Source organism: Oncorhynchus mykiss, chromosome 28 (assembly GCF_057628025.1).
Source record: "Oncorhynchus mykiss isolate SJ-2025 chromosome 28, ASM5762802v1, whole genome shotgun sequence".
Taxonomy (NCBI): Eukaryota; Metazoa; Chordata; class Actinopteri; order Salmoniformes; family Salmonidae; genus Oncorhynchus; species Oncorhynchus mykiss.
Genome location: NC_143049.1, coordinates 16,506,110 through 16,525,016, shown reverse-complemented (window position 1 = coordinate 16,525,016; position 18,907 = coordinate 16,506,110). Strand labels below are relative to the sequence as shown.

Genomic DNA, 18,907 nt, shown 5'->3' with positions numbered 1-18,907 from the left:
TTAGGCTCAGGATGGGCAGCGGTCCTCAAGCTGCATTTGAATAAATCATTAGAATAATTCATAGCTGCCTGTTCTAAAAAGAAAAAAAAAAGAAAAGGGAAACGAAAGGTAATGCCACCAGATGCCATAACAGCCACACACTGCTTTGTCACTTGTGTACAAAAACCCTCTCTAGCTTTCCCTAAACAGATGCTTGACTCCAGATGTAAGCACCACAACATCTCTGTGACGTGGCATGGAAGTTTTTCAGTGGTTTTGTGAGGCTAACTGGTGAGTGAATTGTCTCGCTAAAAGCCTCCCATTGCATATCCCATGCCTGGGGCTTGATGCTGTAGAGAATGTTCTGCCTCTCCTCTATCTGGGTCAATTCACAGCAGAATAGATTTCTCTCTAAAACTAAGTGTAGCATTTGCAAGTCGATGCCAGTTTCATTTAATATGCTCCGAGACGAGTCCCTCCAATGACTTCGTAATCTGCTCATCTCGGTGCAAATCATGGGTAGTTTAGCCATGATCGCCAAGGTTTACTGTGAACGGACTGTGGAAAGAATAACTCTTGACTTCACATTGTCACTTTTTCAAGCTCTGGGTCTGAGCCAACTCGCACACTATTACTGTGGAATATAAGTTTTTAATACGATTTCTGGAACCGAGCGACAAGTAGTGGTTTTCTGTGAACACTGAATAGTTTATTTCTAAGTGTACAGTAATATTCTTTCCGTTCCCATTTTCTAGAACCACATGTTTTGTGACAAACCTGAAGACATAGCTGGCCGAGGTTTGTTCCGAATCAGTGGAATTATTGCATAACTGCGCATATCCCATCATCGCTACGCAAGCCGTTATGTCATAAACCTTTTGGTAATTACTCCCCCCCCCCCTTGGATCACATTTTAAATGTAATCTCAGAATGCGTTTTAACATTCTCACACACAACCCGATTTACCTTCAATATTCAGCAGCTTGGAATCATGGGAAATATTTTGTGAAGCCTGTTTGCTCCTTGTCTGTTCTGATTTTATAAACTCAAATCATGCTAATCAGAGTAGCAATGTATCTGTTGTTAAATGTAGCGGTTTGATAGAATTTAGATGAGGCTTAATGTGAATTTTCTGTGACAAACTAAGATATATATTTAGGTTTGAAACCTATCTAAAAAGAGAATATCATGGTGACCACCAGTCTCTACCAATAATCTTGGTTGTAACACTCCCCCCTAGCCTCACAGCAGTGCGGCAATACCTCTGTGATTTTCATTCCTGGCTGTTACAAATGTGATCTCGTGATTTGCCACAGCTGCCATTACAGAATCATTATCATTTGATTGGCCAGCTTGTGACTGACGTTGTGAATTAGACAGAGGGACGTGATTGGTGCTTTATTGAATGAGGCCATTTAGACCCAAACGGCCTGCTCCTCCCTCAGCCATATCCTTCACACACCAGGAGAGTGGAGGTATTGATCTACTCCACACACTCCCATCATTGAAACTGGCTGACTTCCTCTTGGTATAGGGTGGGAGGAAGTTTTTATTTATTTTTTCTAACAGTGCTTTCCTACTCCTCTGCCTGACTGCTTGTACTAGTATGTAGGTGGAGATCCTTCTCATGGCATTTTTATTTTTGTACAGCAGTCCATTTCTGCAAAATGGCATATTTTTGCACACTACCCAAATTCCATTTCTCCTGAGGCTCCCGTAGAGGTGACTCTTTCTGGACGGTGTAGGGATGTTTTGATCCTGTCTACTTGCCAAACCATCTCTGCGGCAGCCTACCCGTGGCTTCCAGACCATCCCCAACGAGTTTCGCTGGGTAGCCTTTGAAGTTTGGATGGTGTATTAAATATCTGGGTGTCCTGGAGGAGCTCATAATGAAACATAAGGTTACGATAACGTTATTCAATGGGACATTTTAGAACACCTGGGTTCACTCCGACTGGCTGCACTAGAGGCTCACAACAGTTTTGTGTGCCTTCCCTTTTGAGTTTAAGCCATTAGTTATAGTCCACACAGTGTATTGACTGAGCGGGGGGGTTGGAGGGGGGGGGGGGGGGGATTGAGGGACCAAGATGTTTTGGGTTCTAATAATTTTGGTGAACGTCCATTAGCATTGGTCCTGGCCCCTACCGTCAAGTGTTGCAGGCGGCTCCTTAGTCCACTCACATGTGCACACCACATTTGCATGCACACGTACTATATGTTTGACACACACACACACACACACACACACACACACACAGAGTAATCTCACTTGAACAAGAGCCGGTGGTCTGCAGGGAGAATGTTGCGCAGTGTGCTGCTCAAGTATTCTTGCTGATCCTCATTTCACATTCTTAATTGGTTCCTTTGCAGGGGTAGATTTTTAAGTGACAACCGTGATGCTGAACTGCCTGGGTTCAGCCCAGCGCTAGATAATGTCCCTCAACTACCGAGATCTAAATATAGAAGGGTTAGCTTTGGGATATGTCTGCTTGACATGCTCATACATAATGCATTACTTTGGGAGGTGTTGCATTGCTCTTATATTATTCTCTTTCATTATTACAAATGAGGTTAAGATCTTCATGCCTTTTGAAGAAATACCTTGAGTTGATACATTGCTTTCCAACTGAATTATGTTAGACATGAGTATTTCAACAGGCTTAACTTTTTTTTTTTAAATGAAATTCTTCTGCTTGATTTTGATGGGCAGTTTGGCATTGATTCATAATATTTTAGACTACGTAAAGGCTATGTGAAACTGAGTGTGTTCACATTTTTGCACCCATCCCTCGTCACCCGTGTCCCTATGGTGAATGCATGACCTCTTGGGAACATAGTGTGATGCACTGTACCCGTGATGACCAGAGTGCCAGTGACGTGTGGGTGCTCAGTCCCAAGTGTGCAGATCAGTGTTGGTAGCCAAGTGAACACATTATGGAAATGACCAGGGGAAAATTGCCAATATTAACTAATTGATGATGTGGGTGATCCAACATAATCTTCATGCTTGTTTCTCTAATCGTATGATTAGCTCTACAACAGGGATCACTAACTAGATTTAGCCACAGGACCATTTTTATTTAACTAAAATAAAATGCATTTAAAAAGTGGATGGTCAGGAGGCCGGAACATAATTACAAATCATTTTGTAGACTGCAAATTGAGTTCAAGAAGGCCAAACAGATATTTTTGACTAAAACATAATCATTTCAAACCTTGCTTAATATGTGTATATGATCATAAACAGTGTCTTCAGAAAGCAGTCATACCACTTGACTTACTCCACATTTTGTTACAGCCTGGATTCAAAATGGATTCAAGTGATTTTTTTCTTTCTTCTCTCACCCTATCCCATAATGACAGTGAAAACATGTTTTTAGACATTTTTGCAAATGTATTTTAAATGACATAGAGATCTAATTTACATAATTATTCACACCCCTGAATCACCTTTGGTAGCCACTACAGCTGTCTTTCTTGGTAAGTTTCTAAGTGCTTTGCACACCTGGACTGTACAATATTTGCCCTTTTTTTTTTAAATTTATTTTTTAAATCTTTAATTCTTCAAGCTCTGTCATGGGTTATTGACCATTGCTAGACAGCCATTTACAAGTCTTAGCATAGATTTTCAAGCAGATTTAAGTCAAAACTGTAACTCCGGAACATTCACTGTCTTCTTGGTACACCTCCAATTTAGGTTTGGCCTTGTTTTAGGTTATTGTCCTGCTGAAAAGTGAATTCATCTCCCAGTGTCTGGTGGAAGGCAGACTGAACCAGGTTTTCCTCTAAGATTTTTTTCCTGTGCTTAGTTTCATTCCGTTAAAAAAAATGTCCATGTAAAAAAACCCGATTACAAGCATACCCATAACATGATGCAGCCACAACTAGGCTTGTAAATATTGAGTGATTTACCCCAAACAGAACACTTTGTATTCATTTTTTTCCAGTATTACTTTAGTGCCTTGTTGCAAACAGGATGCATGTTTTGGAATATTTGTATTCTGTACAAGTATGTGGAGTAACTACAAAGTTGAGCCATCACCTTTAAACTCTAGCTGTTTTTAAAGTCACCATTGGCCTCATGGTGAAATCCCTGAGTGGTTTCCTTCCCCTCCAGCAACTGAGTTAGGAAGGACGCCTGTATATTTGTAGTGACTGGGTGTACACCATCCAAAGTGTAATTAATAACTTCATCATGTTCAAAGGGATATTCAATGTCTGCTTTTTAAAATTTTTACCCATCCACCAATGGGTGGCCTTTGTAAGGCATTGGACTGTTCTGTTTTCAGCAACTGAGTTAGGAAGGACGCCTGTATATTTGTAGTGACTGGGTGTACACCATCCAAAGTGTAATTAATAACTTCATCATGTTCAAAGGGATATTCAATGTCTGCTTTTTTAAATTTTTACCCATCCACCAATGGGTGGCCTTTGTAAGGCATTGGACTGTTTTGAAATTCACTTCTCAACTGAGGGACCTTACAGTGTCGGATACAGAGGTCAAGTAGTCATTAAAAAATAGTGTTAAACACTATTCCACCCGGTGAGTCCATGCAACTTGTGAGTTGTTAAGAAATCTTTTACTCCAGAACTTATTTAGGCTTGCCATAACAAAGGGGTTAAATCAGTATTGACTCAAGACATTTTCATCTTTTCATTTATGAATTTCGTAAACATTTTGAAAAACATAATTCCACTTTGACATTATGGGGTATTGTGTGTAGGCCAGTGATGACAAATGTAATCAATTATTACGTTCAGGCTGGAACACAACAAAATGTAGAAGTCATCGAGGGGTGTGAATACTTTCTGAAGGCACTGTACCTCTATGCGTGGGAATATTTTGGAACAGATTTCCTAAATAAAAATCACTTGGTGCTGATTTGCATTTATTTTAATAAATGTTTTAATTTTTTTTAAATAAAACACTTGTAAAAAAAAAAAAAAAAAAATTGCTCAGAACTTGGAGGCAAATAGTTGGAACACCGCTCTACAACAACCATAATCAAGGGTTACCATGTAGGTTTGAGTGATGTTTTTCCATATACGAATGCTCCTGCACACACAACTGCATCTGCACCATTGATATAATTTATGTTTACATGATTTAACAATCCTCATGCTTTCTCCCATGTTTTTCCTTCAGTGTTGGAGAGGAAGATGTCGGTAAGGCAAAGCAGAGAGGAGCTGATTAAGAGAGGCGTGCTGAAGGAGATCTTTGAGAAAGGTGAGATGCTTTCCTCCCTATCAATCATTTAAAGGATCAAATGAATTTAATCCTGTGCCCCTAAAATGTTTTGCTTATCAATGTTTCGTCATCCTACAGTGAATTAGTGTGTGTGTGTGTGATTTTATTGCATGTTCTGCTCAGCTAAATGCCAAATGGCATTACTTTCAGAAAGTCATTCAGCCACTTTCTAGTTTAAGGCTTTTTTTCTTGACTCCTAAAGTGCATTGAAATCATTTAGTGATTTGTGTGTGTGTGGTCACCAGTTAGACCTCTCCCTCTCACTCACTCTTTGTAATTGTTTTTTATTTTCTTATGTTGCACCTACCCCAACATTTTTTATGATTCTTCTTACTATGTTTGAATCCTTAAGGGTGCATCAATCTAAGTAACATTATAAAAATACATTAAAAAAAATGGTCCCAGAAATTGGTCTTCTCAAAAACATCTGTAGCTTCCGAATGGTTTGGCCTACAAACTAATATAGCCACTCTATGGAAAGATGCTACCCTGATTATGGATAGTCCTGAATGAATCGTGAATGAGTAAGAAAGACGCGTACACATCATACACCCCCCCCCCCCAATAAAAATGCTAACCTCGCCTGTTTTTGTAATGGCCCGCAGGTCATTTTATTTGGCCCACCATGTTCTGAGCAATTAAAAAATATATATATATATATATATATGTTTTACATAAGACCAAACACCAGCGAATCAGCTCCAAGGATGTTAATTTTGGAAATCCTTTCACACATAATAGAGAGAGACAGTGCCTTCAAAGTATTCACACCCCTTTGCTTTTTCCACATTTTGTTGTTACAGTGTGAATTTAAAGGAATTACGATAACTGGAGGTAGCATTTTTTGGGAGGGTATGAAATTTGTGCGTAGGGCTGTTTTGGTGACCATATTATGCCACGCCACCAGTCTCAATGTCAACAGTGAAGAGGTGACTCCGGGATGCTGACCTTCTAGGCAGAGTTCCTCTGTCCAGTGTCTGTTCTTTTGCCCAGCTTAATTTTTTATTTTCATTGGCCAGTCTGAGATATGGCTTTTCTTTACAACTCTGCCGCTAGAAGGCCAGCATCGCAGAGTTGCCTCTTCACTGTTGACATTGAGACTGGTGTTTTGCAGGTACTATTTAATGAAGCTTCCAATTGAGGACTTGTGAGGCGTCTGTTTCTCAAACTAGACACATGTACTTGTCCTTTTTGCTCAGTTGTGCATCGGGGCCTCCCACTCCTCTTTCTATTCTGGTTAGGGCCAGTTTGTGCTGTTCTGTGAAGGGAGTAGTACACAGTTGTATGAGATCTTCAGTGTCTTGGCAATTTCTCACATGGAATAGCCTTCATTTCTCAGAACAAGAACAGACTGACAAGTTTCAGAAGAAAGGTCTTTGTTTCTGGCCATTTTGAGCCTGTAATCAAACCCACAAATGCTGATGCTCCAGATACTCAACTAGTCTTAAGAAGGCCAGTTTTATTGCTTCTTTAATCAGAACAACCGTTTTCAGCTGAAATAGTCATTAACAATGAATACACTGTATTTCTGATCAATTTGATGTTATTTTAATAGATATAAAATTTGCTTTCTTTCAAAAACAAGGAAATTTCAAAGTGTCCTTAACTTTTGAACGGTAGTGTACATAAAGGTCATTTCTTCAAACTTGAGGCGCTCCAGTCTCCATGCTCATTAGTTATTTTCTGCTACTTCCCTCAGTTGTATTTTTTTTAAATGTCTCCCAACTTAAAACAGTTATGTTCCCTGAGACCAACCAGAAATGTTTCCTTGGCCACATATTCCCTGATTTTCATAAAACCGCCACACTTGTGGTCTCCTTTTGCATCAAATGTTGTGATCGGAAAAATAATAGGCTAGGTGCAGCTGGTGCACGTCAATCAACTCATTCAGTGCAGGGGTGTAGTGCTGCCAGAGCGCACCGGAGACACTCTGCCACTTCTCACACGGTGGTGCACATTATCCTCTTAAGGTTCATACCCTTTAAAAAAAAAAAAAATTGCCTAAAATTACATACCCAAATCTAACTGCCTGTAGCTCAGGACCTGAAGCAAGGATATGCATATTTTTGATACCATTTGAAAGGAAACACTTTTGAACTTTGTGGAAATGTGAAATTAATGCAGGAGAATATAACGCACTAGATCTGGTAAAAGGTGATAGAAAAAAAAAGAGTTTTCGATTTTCTTTTTGTTCCATCCTTTTTGAAATGCAAGAGAAAGGCCATAATCTAGTATTGCAGTTTAGGCGCAATTTAGATTTTGCAATGTGTGTCCAAAGTTTCAGATTGATCCAGTGAAGTATTGCAATACTGCACAATATGTTGGATCAAGTGTTCCCAAATGTGCCAAATTGGTCAATTGATACGTTTTCAGGTACATAACTATAGAGAACATACATGTTGTATTACCATATAATTTCTGTAAGTTTACGCACTCCCAGGAATGTCCTACACAATGGATCATCAGCTTATACACTAACACATCTAGATGACGGGGTGGGTGTGGAGCCAGAGACAGCAGGGGTTCAAACTGTAGAGCCCAGTTCCTACATTTGAATATAAAAATAGATTTTTATCAAACCAACTATGCTACATTTTATCTCTGGGACCCTCAGGATGACAAATCAGAGCAAGATTACTGAATAAGTACATTATTTACCTTCAGAGGTGAACGTATCAAGCCAGCCCATATAATACATGTCTATGTCCTGAAAAGATGGCTGCTAATCACATTGGTGCACGTTAGCTCTACCGTCCCGGTATAAGGACACCAATCGCGTAGAGGTTTTTAACTACAGCTGCTCTAATTTTCTCACTAAAACAGTTATTCAATTGCAAGAAGATTGAAATGCATATTCCAAGGTGTCCCGCAAAATCATCCTCTTGTCCTGTATTTGGGTATTTTAAAATGTGGTCACCCTACCAGCATGAGTGAGGGGATAAGAAATAACCTGCGGGAAAGTGGCCTGCATCAGCTATTCCAGTGTATATGCTGACATGTATTTTTGCCCCTGTTCCTGCCGATTTTGATAATGGGCCATTCTAAATCCAAACTAATTTGACATAAAGGCAATATTAAATTAAGAATAGTCTGATGGGTGAAAATACGATTACTTGATGAGAGAACAGAGTGTGCAGCTTGAGGCAAGGAATGGAGCGCAAGCTTTTCTTTGCGACTTTATCAAAGTCCTATAGTCTCATCATGCAGACCATAAGCTATATGTTTTGATTTCTAAGGTTTGCATCATTCATAACTAAAGTTGCCAAATAACTCTAAATCTAGTGTATAGGACCAGTTTCAACTGATCACTTTTGCTCAACATAGCCACTTCAAATGCGTTCGCATTTGCTCTGGAATGGGGAAAAATAATATTTATATTTTATTCGGCTAGGTTCAATTATATATTTTTTTTGCTATAAAATAATGGCACAGGACTTTTACACATCTTGTCTGCAAAACGAACGGGATGGGATGGCGCGTAGCCAGATAGCATACAGTAGGCCAACTCATATTCTCCCTATCATAATGTTTCATTAGACCTGCCTAAAATAAATCATGGCTTTATTGTGATGGTGTATATTTAAATAGACATTTAAAAAAAAAAAACATTTTCATGTAGATGTTCCAAAGGCTTGCATCAGTGCCTTGTATGTGTGGAGGACTGAAGATCCTAAAAGGTGTTTATGTTAAAGGTCAATTACCATGAGACCGCTAGTCTTTTGCATCACAATAACCGACTAACACATTTTCATTACCACCACAGCCCTATTTGTGCGTCTTAACTTTCCCACTCATCATGATTCATTCAGGGCGATCCATAATCATGGTAACATCTTTCCATAGAGGGGTCATATTAGTTTGTAGTCTAAACCTTTCGGACGCCACAGACGTTTTCAATAAAATAAATAAGTTAGTTGGCACAGGGATGGATGGGGAACTCAGTCCTTGGAAGCCAGAGTGGTGTCACACCTTTTCCCCCATCCCTAGCAAACACAGCTGCTTAAACGAATTGCATTCTAAACTGAAAATCATGATTTTAGTTGATCATTGGAGTCCGGTGTGTTAGCTAGGGCAGAAGTGTGACACCAATGAGGCTCCCTGGGACTGGCGTTGCCCATCTCTGGGTTGGCATGTCTTGGGGGTATGCTATTTGTGCATCTAACTTTCTCACTCGTCATTATTCAGGACTGTCCATAATCATGGTAGAATCCACATTAATGTAGAAGGGTTTAGATGCATTCTCATTTAAAGTAAACTTGACTCAAATGACACAAAATTAATTACAATTTCTATTGGGCACGAAATAATCCGAAACATAACAAATATATGAATGATAAAAAAAAAAAAAAAATGTATAGCCTACTGTTTTCAAACTCCCCCTTCCTTTGTGTTGATGGCATTTGGGAAATGGAATAAGCGAAACGGATAGCCTGATCCCTCTCAAACCCTGTCCTTTTTATTGGAGCGATGGTTCCTCAAGTCTGATTTTGCTCACGTGCTGTAGTAGGCTGACTCATTTGCATTCAAGCTTTTGTGCTCCTCTTAGGAACAACTCTCTTACCTGACAATGTGCATGAAGAAAAGTATTCTGAAATGGTCAACCAAGGAAAGTTTTTACTACTGCTATCAAGTTATGGTTTCAAAGGGGTATTTTCTCATCTGAGGGCCCAGATGAGGCCCCATGTGTCAGACGTCAGTCTCTCTCGCTCTACGGCATTTCCCAGCTACACGTCCATGGACCTCATGCTGCCAGCCTGCCACAACCGTCATTATGCAACCGTTAAATCACTTCTTTTTTTGTTGACATGGTGAGGAATTGGTCCTTGGGAAGCTGTCAGACTCCACTGTTTGAACATCTCTCAGAGTATCTTCACTTAACAATGAGTCATTCTTTCCTCGCCGTCGTTGCTAGCGGGAGGCGACCTCTTGATGCGAAAGGAACAAGGAGCTGTGGTGCATTTTGAGTTTCACAGCAGGATCTGATGGGCGCAAAACACGCCTGTATAGGAGGATTGATTTGTGTGTGTATATACACGGTGCATTTGGAAAGTATTCAGACCCCTTAACTTTTTCCACATTTTGTTATGTTACAGCCTTATTCTAAAATGGATTAAACAGTTTTTTAAATCTACACACAATACCCCCATAATGACAATGCAAAAACGGGGTTTTAGAAAATTTTGCACATTTTATAAAATAAAAAAAAACTGATCACATTACATAAGGATTGACCATTTAATCAGTACATTGTTGACACACCTTTGGCAGAGATTACAGCCTTGTCTTCTTGGGTATGACGCTACAAGCTTGGCAGATCCTTCTCTGCACATCCTCTCAAGATCTCAGGTTGGATGGGGAGCGTTGCTGCATAGCTATTTTCAGGTCTCTCATAGATGTTCGATCGGGTTTAGGTCCGGCTCTGGCTGGGCACTCGGACATTCAGAGACTTGTCCCGAAGCCACTCCGGCATTGACTTGGCTGTGTGCTTAGGGTCGTTGACCTGTTGGAAGGTGAACCTTCGCCCCTGTCTGAGGTCCTGAGTGCTCTGGAGCAGGTTTTCATCAAGGTTCTCTCTGTACTTTCCCCCGTTCATCTTTGCTTCGATCCTGACTAGTCTCCCAGTCCCTGCCGCTGAAAAAGCTCCACACAACATGATGCTGCCACCACCATGCTTTACCGTGGGATGGTGCCAGGTTTCCTCCAGATGTGACGCTTGGCATTCAGACCTAAGAGTTCAATCTTCAAACTCCAAGCAGGCTGTTGTGCCTTTTACTGAGGAGTGTCTTCCATCTGGCCATTCTACCGTAAAGGCCTGATTTGGTGGAGTGCTGCAGAGATGGTTGTCCTTCCGGAAGGTTCTCCCATCTCCAGAGGAACTCTGTCAGAGTTACCATCGGGTTCTTGGTCACCTCCCTGATCAAATCCATTATTCCCTGATTGCTTGTCTGGGTGGGTCCAAACTTCTTCCATTTTAAGAATGATTGAGTCCACCGTGTCCTTGGGGACCTTCGATGCTGCAGAAATGTTTTTGTACCTTTCACCAGATCTGTGCCTCGACACAATCCTGTCTCGGAGCTCTACGGACAATTCCTTCGACCTCGTGGCTTGGTTTTTGCTCTGACATGCACTGTCAACTGTGGGACCTTATATAGACAGGTGTGTGCCTTTTTCCAAATCATGTCCAATCAATTGAATTTACCACAGGTGAACTCAAGTTGTAGAAACATCTCAAGGATGCTCATGGAAACAGGATGCACCTGAGCTCAATGTCGAGTCTCATAGCAAAAGGTCTGAATATTTATTATGTAAATGTATTTGTTTAAAAAAATTTTTTTTAAATATTTGCAAACATTTTAAAAGTTTGCTTGGTCATTATGGTGTATTATGTGTAGATTGAGGAAAAAAAGATTTGATCCATTTTAGATTTAGGCTGTAACATTACAAAATGTGGAAAAAGTGAAGGGGTCTGAGTACTTTCTGTCTGCACTGTGTGTGTGTGTGTGTGTGTGTGTTTGTATTGCGCAACCATATCCTTCTCTTGAATGATGCAGCACCTGATTTCTCTTGTAGACCTTCATTTCCATTTCATCTGTACATTATGTTCATGATTTGTGTTTGTTTCTCCAGCAACCGTGGAGTTCCGATCCTCGATGGAGGGCGGAGTCTGTACTCAGGAGCCCTCTAGTATGAAGTCGTCTATGGTCCTTCCTTCAAAGAAATCTGTTGGTTTCCTCTGCAACGTTCAGGACAACGCCGCCAAGCCCCCCATGTACCACAAACAGCCCCCTGCGCTCCCCCCCAGACCTTTCAACAGGATTCCCAACTACAGCACAGGTAATCGTACAGACACCAGCGGCCCTGCCACTGATGCCCCTTGTTTCAGACTTATACAAACGCACTTAATGTGCCAAAAACGTAGAGCTGGGCGACATGGACAAAAATCCATATGGCGATTTAAAGTATTTGATGCGAGAACAATACCTTAATGAAAGTGTACTAGTTCTTTTTATACATTTTTTTTATTGCCCTTTAAACTACTACTAGTCTGATTTATTGTAGCCATCAATTCTCCGATTAGCAATCACCCATATAGCAAACGTATTTCATTTCAAACGTCACATTTCTGTCGTACAGGCTGCTTATTGCAATGAACGGTATTAGCAAAATGCCTACGATAATTGGTCGGTGTAGATTTTATTTTCAAAGACGACCCCACAAAAATATTTGCTTATCCTCAACAAAGAGAAAGTGGACTGGACCGATTTCACACGCGCTTCTTGTAATGGTCTCTCCCCTGAGGGTGTTAAAGGACGACCACATGTCTCCATCTAAGGCCCAGACCTGTCAGCAACGGGGACATTGGGACAAGTGTTTTTATATACAGTATAATCATGTTTGGCACTCCGCACATTGAATACCAAGATTAAAGATTGACTGAACTGGCAAAGGGTTTATGGTATAGAGCTCCGAGACGGAGACTTGAACGTTTTGTTTGGGCAGTTACGTAGTTGAATAATCCTAAACATATTGCCGGTGTGCACGCGCACGGTGTCTCTGTGCAGATGGCGGATGGAGAGATTAGTGTCATTAAGTCCCAGTGTAGCCAGGTCAGCTGTACTCAGGCCCTGACAGACAATCTGCCAGTCAGCTAGAAGTGGCAATAGCCTAATCTAATTCTCCCTGCTCAAGTCCGGGCCTTCTACTGTACATTGTCACGTCTGTCCACTGTATCGGACTGCTGCCTGAGTCTTACAATATGGCCAAGCGCAGGTCACGTGTCCAGGAAACTCATGCAATTATACTCAACAATTAGCGGCTTTGAAGAAGTAACATGTCAAAGTCCCTGCACTAATTCAGAAAAAAGTGACCTTGACGTTTACCTGTTTCAGTCTTTTCTTTCTCTACCCATCTCTCTCTTTCCAGACTCTTGCCAGCAGATGAAGCTGTCCTGTATGCCAGGCCAGGGAGGGAAGCTCTCTCCTCCGCTACCTCCCAAGAAGGTTATGATCTGTGTGCCTCAAGGGGGAATGGACAGCTCCTCCCCCTCCCCCCTCAGCACTTTCTCCCAGCAGAAGTGCCCCCCTCCACAGGGCCATCCCCCCCACCATGGCCCTCTGCTGCCCTCGCAGCTCACAGCCCTGGCCAACCTCCACCAGGGCCTCCTGGGGGGTGGCAACCACCATAACCACGGGCACACCCACAACCATGGCCACAGCCACCCGCTCCAGCTGCAGTACGGCTCCATGCAAGGCCACACCCCCAGCCGCATCATCGAGGAGCTCAACAAGACGCTGGCCTTCAACCTGCAGAGGCTGGAGAAGTGAGTTGTATACACCATATTAAATAAAACTGTAATTTGTGTCTCTATGGTTGTATAGCAGGTAGAAATTCATCGTTTTGAGATGACACAACTTTATATAATGGGAGTTGAGTGTCAAAAATGTCAAAATGAAATATGAATACTTTTTTTCCCAATGCATGTTCAGTGTAGCAGGTCCAGCTGGTTTGTAGATCAGGTCACCCCTGCCTTGTGATATTGGGGTCAGGCTGCCACCATGTGGCTCTGCTGTAGATGTCTGACCCAGCTCGCCCTGTCCTACTGCTACAGCGTGGCCCACTTTGACAGCAGTCTGTGTGTGCACCATGGCACCCGGATCTCTTCCAAAGGCCAACCTGGCACAGCATGTCCTGTTCTCTACCCTACCAAACATTGGAAAAAGGAATACAGAGAAATGTATTGGTAACTTGAGCATGTCATTTCTCTATAGCTTATGTAACATTTGGTTGCCGAAATCTAAAAATGGGACAAAAAAAAAAAGAAAACTCGACAAGAATCAATCTGTCAGCCATTCTTCATCGCCCCGATCTTTCAATTGAGATGAATTGAAACGGGACGGGGACAGAGCCAGTATTATCATATCGCATGTGTAGAGGGGTAGAATAGAAGCGCTAGGTACCCTTAATTATTCAGGTAGACATGAGTACAATACAGCCTCACAACAGGGGGTCCATCTATCGTATGTATGAATGTATGTATGTATGTGTGTGTGTGTGTGTGTGTGTGTGTGTGTGTGTGCGCACACACACGTTTGTTTTACTATCCTTGTGGGGACCAAACAATTGATTCCCATTCAAAATCCTCTTTTCCCTAAACTTAAATGTAAACCTAACCTCTGAGCCTAAAATAGCCCTTTTCCTTGTGGGGGCTGGCGAAATGTCCCCACTTGTCCTAATTAACCTTGTTTTACTATCCTGTGAGGACTTCTGGTCCCTACAAGGATAGTAAAAAACCCAAAACATACACACCCTTCCTCCCTGGTCCTCTGATTACTTGCTTTGCGTGTCTCATGGTGAGCTGAACGGCCCTCAGTGGGCGCTCACAGCAGGGGCTTGTGGGTAGTCTGTGTGATATCCGTGTATGATATGATGATTAAAACCCCACTCTGCAGTATGAAGCCAGTCCCTCGCACCGACCAGTTAATTGACCACTTTGTTTAATTCGACCTGAATGGTCTGTGACATGAAGGATGTGGTAAATTATCTCATGGTATGTAGACTGTGTGGCTGTCAAACAGACTGAACTCCCATCTAGGAACCTGTGGCTCAGATAACCAGAAATGTGTGACTGTCTTACTAGCTCAATGGTTGCAAGTCAAGATGGACAATTTTGTGCTAATGACCATGATCCAGAAATGGCTAGCTCATAGCCTCCGTCTCACACTGAGGTGCGTCAAGGTAATTCCAGCAAGACTTCAATTTCTCAGATGACTTCCACAGGAGATGGGAATGAGTCAACCACTTGTAGAGTCATGGTCATAATGACTCTATAGCGCATTGCATTTCTATAGCAACCATTAGATTCCCATGGGAACGTGGGATAGTGGTAGATGGGCGAGATTACTATGAAGAAGATTATATCCATTATGACTCTCTTGTCCCTGCAGCAATGCAATGCATTCTGGTCAGTGTAGTCTGCTGGACAGAAGCCAGGTGCCCTCTGTGGTCATCGACGAGGACAACAAGGAGAACATGCCCAACGAGTCCGACTACGAGGACCTACCCAGCATGTACAAAGATGAGGATGAATATGATGACGAGGATGATGATTCGCTCTTTACAAGTAAGGGTTTCATACACACACACACACACACACACACACACACAGATAAGTGTCCCCTAAGCCACAGATGTTTTGTATTTTCTTTTAACTAGCGGCGTCTCTGCACTATAGGTACCCTGCTCTGGTCATTTCTTTGTTTAACTCCTGTTGTCTTTGTGTAGGTACCCTGGCTCTGAAGGTGTTGAGGAAGGACTCTCTGGCCGTCAAGCTGAGTAATCGTCCATCTAAGAGTGAGCTGGAGGAGAAGAACATCCTGCCAATGCAGACTGACGAGGAGAGGCTGGAGTCCAGGCAGCAGATAGGCACCAAGCTCACACGGTGAGAGAGCGAGGGCACACAGACTGCCCAGGCAGAACTCTCATAACGAGATGGACCAGAGTCTTTTCAGTAGTGCAATTATCAGCCACAGACGGTTAGTGACTAAAACCGACTCGATTGTGTTTCTGTAAATAGAGAGCCTTGCCCGCTTTTATATGTTAAATATCTTCATCACCCTTAATGTAGCGCTAGACTAAGTATGCCTCTTGTCTGCTGCAGTGAAGACTGGCAGCTCTGTGTTTTGAAAGGCGTGTCCATTTCTACTCTAAGAGCTGTCAGGAAACTGTTTAACAATAAATATGGCACTTTGGCCCACTGGGAAAATGGTCTGACATCCCTTCTAACATAACTTGCTATGACTCATGTCAAACATATTTTTTTTTTATTCTTCTTCCGTCTTTTTTTTTTTTTTAAAGATAAAAACCCGCCGTCTCATTTAGAGGGGCGCTGAGAAATGAGCTGACGTCATTTCAGCAATGCATAATCTCGGTCTCTCTGTTCGCTCTCCCTCTTTTCTTCCCACGGCCTGCCATCCTCCCTCGCTCACTGAATCACCACTGTGATATGTGTCAAGCCATTACCACCCCACTCCTCCACACTCTCTCTGTGCCGAGACGGAACACGGTGGTTACACACACACACACACACACACAACGCAGCAGTAACACCCTCCCTCGCTTCATCTTTCATTTGAAACATGGCAATAATACAGATGGGTTCTTTTTAATCCAAGGAGAAAATAACATGGCTGTGCCGGCAGACAGAGGCTGTCTTAAGGCCCACTGTTATCATTAGGGCTTCCCTAATGATTGTATGATTTTATGATTTTGAATCTACCATCACTGAACAGGATGCTGGACCGAACTGTTCGGTTTGGACCGAACCTGCGAGTGGGGAGACAATGAGATGGTAGTGAATAAAAGGCTGGATGGAATGGAAAGGGGGGTGGAGGGGGGGGTAGAAGAAGAGAGGGAACATTATGGTTTGATGTGAAAGAGAAGAGGCCGTACTCTGCTACTAATCCCTGCTGTGATTGGCTCACGGTGTGGTGTTCGCAGAAGGCCTTGTTGTTATGTGGCAAGCAGCCGCAAGCGGAGAAGGCAAACGGAGTAAACTATAAAAATGGACGTTACACAGAGTGGAATGGATCTCTTGTGATATGGATATTGCACATGTCATTACATAACGACGTGAATTCCATTGAATTGTGCAGCTCTAGTGCTACCTTTGAGCAGGGGTCTTCCCCCACCCCCCCCCCTTTTATTTAACCAAGTAGGACAGTTGAGAACAAGTTCTCATTTACAACTGCGACCTGGTCAAGATAAAGCAAAGCAGTGCGTCAACCACACAGAGTTGCACATAAACAAACCTACAGTCAATAACACAATAGAAAAACTATGTACAGTGTGTGCAAATGTAGAAGAGTAGGGAGGTGAACGGGCCATAGAGGCAAAATAATACAAATCTAGCATTAACACTGGAGTGATAGATGTGCAGATGATGATGTGCAAGTAGAGATACTGGGGTGCAAAATAGCAAGAGGATAAATGACAATATGGGGATGAGGTAGTCGGGTGCGCTATTTACAGATTGGCTGTGTACTGTACATATGGGTACAGTGATCGGTAAGCTGCTCTTAATCATGGCTCTGGTCAAAAGTAGTGCACTATATAAGGAATAGGGTGCCATTTGGGATGCACACAGAATCAACTCCCAATTTCATGCTATTTTCCACATGCATTGTGCTCCTCTGTAGCAGGTCTCTTTGTGGCAGGCCAGTATAAATGGATGGTTCTAATCCCGGAGGAGGTCTTTATGACCTTAACCATCTCTTCTCTCATCTTTTCTCCTTATTCTGACGGAGATGAGGGAAGATGTGGTAGACGGCATAATATAGGGTTGTTGATATTTTTTATTTCATAAATACTGAAATATCCTACTCCAGTAGATGTACTGCTAGTTTAATGATATTTTATACAAGTATAAGTAAAACGACTGGTGTGTAAAATGATTTGAGTAATAATTAGTCAGTTAAAGTAATTTAGTTAATAAAAATGTAAGAATGTACCTTATAGCTAATTTCGCTACGACACATGATCTTTTCCATGCAATACATTGAAAAAGGAAGCAGAAATGAATGTACAGTATGAATTAAGTAAATGTATTGTTTGAGTTGCAGCAAGGCACATCTGTATAAAAAAAAAAAAAGAAAAAAAAATATTTGTCCATACTAATTGAAAATAAATTAAACATCGCAAAGCAATTACAATGTGTTGATGAATTTAAGAAATACATTATTTTGTATTTAAAATAAATCACCCATTCACTCTATTTTCCTTCCCTCACTCTCAAATTCACAACAGTCCAAATGGAGTAGTGCCAGGGCACACTGGACATACCTAAAGAATTATGTCAAATTAGCTCTGAATGCAACAATGGAACATCATGGAAATACTCAATTGTGAGCCAACCTCCCTGAAATACAGAAGGGGCTATAGATGTTGCATTAGATCGATCAATTATATACAGGCTACATGTAGAGACGAGAGTTCTTCTCGGCTCCAAATAATTTGACCCCGGACCTGACTTCATATTTAAAGAGGGGGATCCGGACCCAAGAATAATAAGACCTGAACTCTACCGGACCCAATGACACTCAGACCTGACCCCTATTCTAACAAGTCCCTGTCTAGACTAGACCCCAAATTGATTATCAGCTCTTCTGAGTAACAAACAGGTATTTTTATATGTTAGCTAGGCTTTCATTAAACTTAAAATAAATATGCTATAGACTATGCAGAGCCGTGGTTAGGTCCACTCTATCAGCTGTAGTTACATAGACCCGATGACAATCAAATATGACCAGACTCGAACCAAAGGAAAAGTTATTTTTATCTTGGACCTGGTTGGGTCTCGGGGGTTCGGGTGGACACATGAAGAGCACTAGGTACAGAGTACATTAGGTTATGTCGTGTTCCTTGAGCAACAACAAGGCGTTACAGTATGTCCTAAGGCCTTCATTTCTCTCTGAACTTGCTATTCAGTTTCAGCAGGAGCTGATTGTCAAACTGAATCGAGTCTATCCTGGTTCGCTTTGCAGTGAAGACCAGTTCAACATAGCTAAAAAGACACTCACAGATGGTAGAGGCAGGCAGAGCTGTGTTCAGTTTGAGGGACAACTTCTTTTATATATGGAAAGGAATGCAGCAAGTCCATCCTGTCTGAAACACAGGCAAAGTACC

At 41.9% G+C, this 18,907-nt stretch overlaps 1 protein-coding gene across 8 annotated transcripts in view; it reads left to right on the top strand.

Annotated features, from left to right (window-relative positions):
• LOC110508627 (phosphatase and actin regulator 1) overlaps positions 1-18,907 on the top strand; it is a 90,229-nt gene that overhangs the window by 53,047 nt on the left and 18,275 nt on the right. For all 8 annotated transcript variants that reach the window (XM_090225505.1, XM_090225506.1, XM_090225508.1 and 5 more), the window contains exons 3-7: positions 5,126-5,206; positions 11,855-12,061; positions 13,151-13,547; positions 15,172-15,347; positions 15,509-15,665. In XM_090225505.1, the coding sequence (XP_090081631.1) occupies positions 5,126-5,206; positions 11,855-12,061; positions 13,151-13,547; positions 15,172-15,347; positions 15,509-15,665 (1,018 nt within the window). The remainder of the gene's footprint in view (positions 1-5,125; positions 5,207-11,854; positions 12,062-13,150; positions 13,548-15,171; positions 15,348-15,508; positions 15,666-18,907) is intronic.